We start from the raw sequence: 9627 nt of genomic DNA on the forward strand, positions 1-9627 counted from the left end.
GGTCAAACTTGGGTAGAATTGAGTAAGGACTGGTCTCGGTTTGGCTTTAGGAAGCTTGGGTTGGATGATTTGCTGCTGAGGTAGGTGTCGAGCTTCTATTGAGTAGTTTAGGTGAGTCTTCTCACTATACTATGTAGGTTGCTAGATTGTCTTTGTGACTCTTTCATGGAAAGACTATGGTTGCATCACAACACTTGTATGAAAGACTGTGGTTGGATCACAACACTTGTATGAAAGATTGTGGTTAAATCACATAACTTGTTTTTCTTTGTGACTTGTATGGAAGACCATGGTTGGATCATGGCAGAAAGGATACGGTTGGGCTGTAGTCTGGAAGTGATTATAAGACTATGGTTGGATCATAACATTCACATAGGGTTGAAATATACCCCTAGGGTTAGGCCCAATGATATGTATGGTATGTGGTATTCTGGGTAACTCACCAAGATTTGAGCTTACGGTTTATGTTTAAAATGTTTTTAGGTACTTCTGGTTCCAAAGAGAAGGGTGCGGCTTGATCGCACTGCATCCCCTAGAGGTTTATTTCGCATTGACTGTTTATGATTTTTCTCTGATGTTTTGAGAATACTTTTACTCTGACTGTCTTTTGGAACAAATAAATGAATGGTTTCGATTTATTTAAATGAAATTTTTACTTAGTATTTTTGAGACGTTACACATGAGTTCTCTTGAGTCCATGCACAAATTATGACCTTTTTGATTGATTAATGGACTTAGGGTTTAAGATCTTACATTTTGGGTTTGTATAAGTGGATAAAGTTGGAAACTTTATCCATTAGGTCCCATGAGAGATTCATATATGAAGATATGGCCCTATATATATGAAAGGATTGCGTGTTTAATGGAAAGTGGGACTCTGGCCAAAAGTCGGGGTCAACCTAGGACAAATCACGACATGATTAATGAATATGTTCATGACTATTTGGTCTCCTAATGGTTATACCTCGACAAATGGTTGGTCACGGCATGATGACAGTTGACTTTTTGATCAATTTGAATTTTGGTCAAACTTGTTGGGATTTGAGCTATAGGCTAAGGATGAACCTCTAATTGATTTCTAGGTGGTTTGTGTTGCTGATTTTCTTATTGTCAGTGTTGATATCTTAACTTTCGATTCATGTGAGTTTTCTCAACATATTACTTGTCATGAATGGATCCTCTATGTGTTGGACACTTTTGTAGTACTATTTCACGATCATATGCCTAGCTAGACTAGTAGGTATTGCTTGTTTTCTTCGTTATGTTGAAATATGTTGTAGGCTAAAACAGTGTTGCAACACCGTGTGTTAAATTGACTATCATTTTCATGAATAGTTATTATTATGATGTGTATGATATCTTGGGGAACTCACTAAACTTTGTGCTTATAGTTGTGGATTAATTTTTTTTCAAGTACTTCTTTTGACCGTGGGAAGGCGAATGTGTGACTGTACACACACATCAACAATTTTTGTGTTTTGAGACTTTCATGATGATTTCCCTTTTATACTCTGATCTTGAATTTTTAGATTGGGATGTTACAAGTATGGTAGTGTTATTTAGTGATATAATGATGTTAACTTTTAAGTTTGGTATTTTGGACTAGTGAAGTGTGTAGGAGTCACATTTATTTCTTTAATATTTATATTGACTTGTATCAATTTAGATAAGTTAATATGTTAGGTATTATAAATTGTAATTGAATCTCACATCCATAAGTTGTGTTTTTTGGTGTTAATGGAGATTGAGAGATGATATATCAGATTTAGATTTCTAAATATGAAGGGTTTCAATTCCTCGTATCCATGCTAGGTAGGGGACATGGACAGAAACAAAGTGGAAACTTAGGCCTTATGGAGTACTTTCTCTTTTGTCCAAGCCACTCTTTTATTTTGGTTGGCTTGGGTAGTTTTAGCAGAGTTTTTTTTCTTCCTTGTTGGACAAGGTTGTTCTAGTTGTGTTTTAGCTACAAAATATGGAGAATCATGTGGTGAACTAAGTGGTTGTGAAGGTTGAAGTGGTAAAGGTTGTCGTGGTGAGGGTAGTGGTTGTGTTTAGAAAGTTTGTTGGTATATAAAAGTGGATTGTAACTTTTATGGAATGGTTGTTGATAGGGTGGGAAAGCATGGGATGGTTGTTGAAAAAGTTGAGTTTGTGAGATAGATGAACCACCTTAGAGCAAGTTCATAAAACCACCTTGAGGTCATTTCATATTCGGGTATTGACATGAAGTTGTATCTAACGCAAACATGTTATCGGGATTGTGGTTTCGATAGCTTAATGGGATATTTTGATTCTGATCCATGGTATTTGGATTTTGACAAGAGATATGTGTGTGGATGTAAATAGAGAAAAAGAAGAATGGTGTGAAAATTATGGTTGTATAAGTTGATATTTATAGTTGAAAATGTATTAAAAAAAACAAATTTTAGCCGTTGAACGACTAGTCAATAAGTCAAACTTCACCCTCTCCCCCCATTGGACGTTGTCTTTCGTGGTGTACAACGCAATCAACCTAAACACGATCGATCACAAACCGTTGGGATGATGTTCACAAACCGTGGTCGTTGCCACCTAGAGCATGAACCAACTCATTGTTTGTTCTCCGCAATGCCATAAGAACAGGAACATGGACATTGATGGGCAACTTAATATCATTACCGACAGTGGCAGATCCAGAAAGAAAATTTAGGGGTAGCACAAATTCTTTTGGGGTTGAACTACTAGAAAAAAAATTGTTTCCAAAGGAAGTTTCCATTACAAAATCGTCGCTAAACCGGTGAATTTACACTAATTTTAAAATTATCAGACTTTGTGATGGATTGCTGACGGATTTGTGACGGATTTCCAACAGATTTGTGACGGATTTTCGAAAAAAAACACGAAATTTACATTTGACGGGAAAATTGGAGGGGTAGCCCAGGATACCCCGGGCTACATAGTAGCTCCGCCCCTGATTACCGACTCGGTTCATCCACGAAGATGGGTTGGCGCAAAAAAAAAAGAATCTATTAAGATAAAGCAATTGTCCATATCGATGCCCTAACCATACATTTTTTAAAATATCAATAACAATGTATTGAAATGAATACAAAGTTTTATAATGAAAAAGTAATTACTTAACCTTAAAAAGTTTAAAAACAAAATAAAACAAAAGTAAAAATTGGGTTACAACTTTGGGCTGGATTTTGTTATCGACCCAAATTTGGTATCTTGGCCCAAATGCAGAAATCTTAGTAATTAGTAAGCATCACGCCTTGTAGAAAGAAAGCAACACACTTCGATCCACGGTGAAGAACCAGGTCCAGGTATCGATTGGGATTTGGGTGTCGTCAAACAAATCGGAGGGAATCTTGTTGCTAGGTTAGCCGTTAATTTCCGATTCCAATTTAGTTCAAATGACCACCCTAAATCCCGACCCTGCTGCCAATCAAGAATCGCAAGTCCCGGCAGTTGTTAAAGACAACTTGGTAGCCATTGATGGTGAAGGAGACGATGGAGAAAAAGAGCTGCATGAGCTTTTGTTGCCAAACGTCAATGATCTCCCCCTCTCTCCTCCTTCTGCAATGGAATTCAATTTCGTCACTTACTTCGCTCCTGGTATGTAATTTCACCAACCAATGCCTTTAATTCCGTTAATTTGATTCACGGGTCGTTCTCCTTCCGCCCTAGAAATAACAACCTATGATTCTACAGAGTATAATCTAGTTTTATTTTCATATTCGAATTCAAGAGAAACTTTTTGATACATATAATTACTACTATCAAATTTGAAGTTAAAAGTTAGCTAATTTAATCTGAATGCTCAAATACTCAAATGTGTGTATCAAATTTGAAGTTTTTGACTATAAAATGTCAAATGTAGATCACATTAACTCTTATCCCTTTTTCTAACATTGTGTTTGGTTACATTCTTGTGTTTTGATTAGATTTTATGAAGCCGGAGCATGATCAATATATTTATCGACATGCAAATGGGTATGAATCTTCAAAATAGATGATAAAAATTGAATTAATGATTCAAAAACTACAACTAACTGAAAGTTGTTTATACTTTATAACATTGACAGTTTCCCTTTCTTGTTTTCTGAATAAAGGTTATGTGTTATTGGATTAGCTTCTGGTCATGTGGCCTTCAAGGATGAAGGAGGAATCACTTCTGTGGATTTCAATGTTGGAAAATCTAACAGAAGTGAGATCAAGGTCACAGGGAAACGCAAAAGGGTACATCCGTCATTCAACCTTTTCTCAATCCTTTTTTCTAGTTAAGATTTTTCTTAAATCTACTATTTTGGTTTCTTCTTTACAGAATGCACAACATTTCGAGTCCAATACAGCCTTATGTAAAGTATGCACCAACAATGGTTTCTATATTGTGAGGTAACTTTGTTTTATGCATTAAAGATTAAATCTTTTGTGTTGAATCCTGAAATTATTTTTTGGGGATATTAAAGTGGGAGATTATATTTGACAGATGTTGTATAAAAGGCTCTTTGTTGGAAGTTAATGAGCGATTAATAAAGCAACCAGAGTTGCTGAATTCATCTGTAAGTTTACTCTATACATTATTTTGTTATAACTATACAAAAAAATAAAAAGATAAAAACTTGATTTCAAGATTCTTATTTAAATTTAATCACCTGAATTTTGCTCAAATGCAGGCAGATCGAGAAGGATACATTGCTATTCTCATGCCAAAACCAACCGAATGGATCAAGGCCAAAGATTCATTCATAACCTTAGAAGAGTACAAGAAGCTTAGACAGTTTTAAGTTTTAACATTTCCAAATCTTTAACTATTGTACCCAATATTTTTCTTTAATAAAGATTAGAATTACAATAAATATGCTTTCTATATGTAACAAATTTGCTACCTTTTTCTTTTTATCACTTTTCTTTACAATTTCAAGATTCGTAGCATTTCAATTCTGTGATGTGGGCATTATTTTATCTACTAGGAGTCGCCTTGATCTATTAACATTAAGCAAACATAAGTAAATATGATCTTCAAGCTCTTCCTTTTGTTCCAAGAAGCAACTATCATGAACCCTAAATTCCCTCATCACTTCCTCCAACAAATCAAACTTTCTTCCAACACATTTTCGAGCAATCACCTTCCCAAATTCAACTTCATCATGTAATCTTCCAACAAGCCAACACATTGTATCAAGATCTTTAATCAATGTGTAAATACCTTTTGCTGCAACATCCATTTGTGATCCAACCCTTTTGAGCTCACTTGTTTTAAGCCCTTTTTTAGTCTTGAATAGGCCTAAGAAACATGCGATTAAACCCGGGGATGCTAATGTCACAACCAAACCATGGCATGCGAGAACTATCAGTGTGATGGCTAAAACCGTATATGAAGCTATGAGAGCAAAACCTCCACATTTTTTCAAACATATGAGAACCTTTCTCTTTCTTGTAATCCTTGTGTGGTTTGTTGTTAACTTGTTTAATAAGAGTTTATGGTTGATGTGTATTTTGGGAAACTTTTCTGGTGTGAAATCGGATAGAGGGTTCACCATGGATGAATATGAAGCAAGTTCTTCGTATACTTTTGTGCTACTTGGGACCCTTTGAGCTAGCTTGATGAGCCTTTTGACTTTATGATGGTTGGTGTTGACTTGATGGATGGATTCAAGAAGTTCTTCACATATGATCCATGCTTGTAATCCAGATTCAAAGAAATCAAGGAGTAGATGATGGAGATTGAAGGTTTTGGCAAGGTTGGCTATGGCTTCAGTTTGTGGTTCAAGAAAGATGTCACAAAGATGGATGTAATGAGTGTGAATGGATGATGAAGATGATCCATTATCGAATGTTATGTGGTTTTGAACTTTATCGCAGATATCTAGGTATGATTGTGTTCTAAATGCCTTCATGTATTCCTCGTTAATATCCAATATCTCTTTGCCAAAACTCCCTGGGGATTTCTTATTCATGAGTTTACCTGAAAGAAAAATGAAACATGTCTACTTTAAATAAATGAGAGTTTTGGATCATATATATGGCGAATAGAACCATGAATTGTGTATTTTTTAAGTTTTCTGAGAACCCTGAAAAGAATTAAAGGTCACAAAAGAAAAATTAAAGATTGATGATGATGAAGACATGGAAACATACCTCTGAATCTCATGAAAGAAAACTTGATCCCGGAAAACTTCATGTTCTTGGATATCCTGGGAACATTTTTTTAGAATAAAAAGAATTTAAAGCTTGCACTCGAAAGCCATCGTTTGTATTTATAGACTAACAAAACAAGAAACCAGTTCCTGAGTTGTTAGCTTAATCACACGTTTGCTTCTATCCCACGTTACCTCACCACTAGGAGGAGCTAGAGAGATAGAGAGAGATTTCAGACATAACAAACCTTAACATCATCATTTTATGTGGGCAAAACGGAGTTCTTAGTAGTTGTCCAACTACAAGAATGTATTTATCATTATATATATATATATATATATATATATATATATATATATATATATATATATATATATATATATATATATATATATTAAACGACCAATGCACAATTTTTTTTTCAATTGTTTTTATTGATTATTCACATATGAATTAACTATCAAGACAAGTTTTGATATTCAAAGATTCACAGCATGACTATCATGCTAAATTAATTAAAAATGTCTAATGATTTGTTATTGCTATTCATTATACATATATGATGTATTAACATGACAAACGTTCATATTCAACATTATGAATCATCATTACATATCTAATTGTGAATATTAGGGATAATTATCGGAGGAAACATGTCCGTTTGATTACAAACACTAATTTTTAGCATCTTCCCAAAAAAGTCTCAGTACCATACCAAGAAGAGGGGCACGTGGCTTAACTTGTTATTTTCTTGGATACATATGCAGGTTATTGTCCCTTGGAGAGTTTCTTTTTCTAGAAAAAAAAATCTGTTTTTAAGGATAATCCTCTTACAAAAAGACATGTTTTAGTTATGTAATGTTAAAGTCTTACTTTTTTCCGTAAATCATGAATGATGATGTTAAGGTTCGGTATAAGCATTAATTAAGCAAAGAAAATGAAGCTTGTCCAAAAGTAAACCAACATCTTGGATAGTTAGCAAAAAAATATTATCGGATTGTTAAGTACAATGATTATCCTATCCAATAGGTATACTATAAAGCAATTCAATTAATATTGATTTAAACAAATTACAAGTTTTGGACCCTTTCTCAATAATGTATACAACTCTATCCGAGTTTTCCCACATGAAATAAACTTATACCTATAAAATCGATTCACATGTATTTTATACGTGTACGTGAACGTATGTTTATATATTCTATTCCTATGCTTCATCTTAGTGAGAGGTAGCGTAAGATGGAAGCAAACGTGTAAAAGAAACAAACAACTTTCCACCTGTTTGTTGTTGGCAAGCCTATAAATGCACACGATGGCTTTCAAGTGCCAGCTTTATTAATTTTCTTGAAATCTGTTTGCATGCTCAGTTCCATGCTGAAGAACATGATTGTCTCCAAGTTCAAATTTCCCTTTAAATTCACAAGTAAGTTCCCATATGTAATATCCATCATCATCGTCGACGATTTATGTGCATCTTTTGTTCGAAAATGTATGTGTATGGTTTATATATGTATTTCAATTTTGTGTATAGGCTAAAATCTACAATACTATAGCAATATTCCCAAAAGTTATAGCACTTTAAATAAGCGGATTTGGTCACCTATTCTTTAATATTTAACATAAACACATACGGGCTTTGATCTACAAATACAATTACTTAAAGTTAGCCATGATTGGCTCTTTCAGGTAGAAACAAGAAACAAATTGCGAGTAGCTTTGTCAGTGAGACGGATGTTAGCAAAGAGTATCTGGAGGCATTTAGGACGAAATCATACATGGAGATTTGCGACAAACTGGAAAGCTACATAGGCTTCGAAAATGAATCATATTCATCTTCATCCTCTATTCGTGATCATTATATTCATCACTGTGACATACTAGCTGAACCACAAAAGGAAGCCATGGCTAACCTAGCCAATACCTATGATATTGATCACTGCCTACTCCTTGACTTCTTCGATGCTGGTTCAGAATCATGGAAGTTATGTGAAAAACTTCTGCACTCTATCCATCAAGAAAATGCTAATCGTCTTAGCACCGCAAGGATCATAAAGCTTGCCGAAAGGGTTCCAAAAAGTGATCAACGCACTAGAATATACAAAGAACTCGCCTTGTATTCGTCTTTGGGGAACCCTCTATCGGATTTCAGCCTAGAAATGTTCCCCAAAATCAACAACCACCTTAAACTCTTGCTGAAGAGGTTAACCACAAATCAGGCAAGGTTAAAAAGAAAGCGAACACTCATCATGTGTATGAAAAAAGCCATGGGTTGCGCTCTTGTAGCTTCGTATACAGTGTTAGCAGTTGCACTGCTTGTTCTTGCATTTCATGGATTGATTGGGATCGTAGTATCTGCAGGGTTGATCTCTTGTTTTTTGGGTTTAACTAGGAAGGCAAACGCAACCAAGAATGGTCTCAAAACGAGCGAGCTTAAGAGGGTTGGTTTGTTACTAGATGTGGCTGCAAAAGGGATTTACACATTGATCAAGGACTTTGATACAATAGGTTCGCTTGTACGAAAATTACACAATGAAGTCGAATTCGGGAGGACAATGGCTAGTAAATGTGTTGATGAAAACCTAAAGTCCGATGTGTTAGAGGAAGTACTGAGGGAGTTTGGAGTCCATGAGAGTCGCTTCATGGAACAAATGGAAGAACTTAAGGATCATATTTACTTGTGTTTGCTCAATGTTAATAGATCAAGAAGGCTCCTGGTGAAAGAGATAATGCCTGTAGTTGCAAAGGTATTTGAAGATCTTTAATTAGATGATGGTTGATGATGATCCTAATATATATCTGCTCCTCATATATAAAATAAAAAATTTGGATTATCTTTTGGATATTGGCACATTTAATTCCTACAATTTTGAAATACACAGAAAAGGTCCATGTGAGGGTTTTTTTGTACAAAAATAGTCTTTATGTTTAAGATTTTTGTATGTTTGTAAGTTTGGTCCTATGTAAAAAATAAATTACAAAAATTTTCACCGTAATATATAGAAAATGTCATTATGTAGATTTTTTTTTTATAGAAACAGTCCATATGTTTAAAAAATATACAAGAATAGTCTGTACCTAATAGAAAATTTTCAGATTACTCCCCTCGCACCCCGCAATATATTTCAATGTTTAGTCCCTACAATTTTTTGTTTTCACACTCCTTTGGCCACATGAGTTTTGTTTATTTACAACTTTTCTTTCTTTTCGTAGTTATGCAATTTTGTCCCCCCTCCCTCCCCTCCCCCCCCCCCCCCTCGCGTGAAGCACGGGTAGTAACTTACCAGTTCTAATTACAAATGATCATGAAGCTATAAAAAAACAACAAATGTTTCTGAAATTTTTTCATAATGTTGAACTATTTTTTCAAGAAAAAAGTATCATATGATGTGCACCAACATAACAACAGATTTACGTCATAAGGTTTTCATCCATGCACTTTTTGTGTCGACAAAAGGCTACGACTAAGGTGATCATACCTTATGTCCTAGTAAAAATTAATAA

General features: G+C 34.7%; 3 protein-coding genes across 3 annotated transcripts; 2 read left to right on the top strand and 1 right to left on the bottom strand.

Moving 5' to 3' along the window:
* Positions 1-3257: 3257 nt before the first annotated feature.
* LOC145128739 (uncharacterized) lies at positions 3258-4844 on the top strand. The gene is made up of 6 exons (XM_079063543.1): positions 3258-3600; positions 3930-3978; positions 4098-4224; positions 4310-4380; positions 4475-4547; positions 4662-4844. The coding sequence occupies exons 1-6, from the start codon at positions 3399-3401 to the stop codon at positions 4770-4772; spliced, it is 633 nt and encodes a 210-aa protein (XP_078919669.1). The 5' UTR covers positions 3258-3398; the 3' UTR covers positions 4773-4844.
* On the bottom strand, positions 4808-6373 carry LOC145128738 (UPF0496 protein At1g20180-like). The gene is made up of 2 exons (XM_079063542.1): positions 6127-6373; positions 4808-5953 (listed from the first exon to the last, which is right to left on the bottom strand). Exons 1-2 carry the CDS (start codon positions 6167-6169, stop codon positions 4923-4925), a joined length of 1074 nt encoding a protein of 357 aa, XP_078919668.1. The 5' UTR covers positions 6170-6373; the 3' UTR covers positions 4808-4922.
* A 1110-nt stretch (positions 6374-7483) lies between these two features.
* On the top strand, positions 7484-9015 carry LOC145133984 (UPF0496 protein At1g20180-like). Its single transcript, XM_079068923.1, has 2 exons — positions 7484-7549; positions 7813-9015. The coding sequence occupies exons 1-2, from the start codon at positions 7486-7488 to the stop codon at positions 8886-8888; spliced, it is 1140 nt and encodes a 379-aa protein (XP_078925049.1). The 5' UTR covers positions 7484-7485; the 3' UTR covers positions 8889-9015.
* The last annotated feature ends 612 nt before the right edge of the window (positions 9016-9627 follow it).

The sequence above is a fragment of the Lactuca virosa genome, chromosome 8 (genome assembly GCF_052849685.1).
Source record: "Lactuca virosa cultivar CGN04683 chromosome 8, Lactuca_virosa_CGN04683_v6, whole genome shotgun sequence".
Classification (NCBI taxonomy): domain Eukaryota; kingdom Viridiplantae; phylum Streptophyta; class Magnoliopsida; order Asterales; family Asteraceae; genus Lactuca; species Lactuca virosa.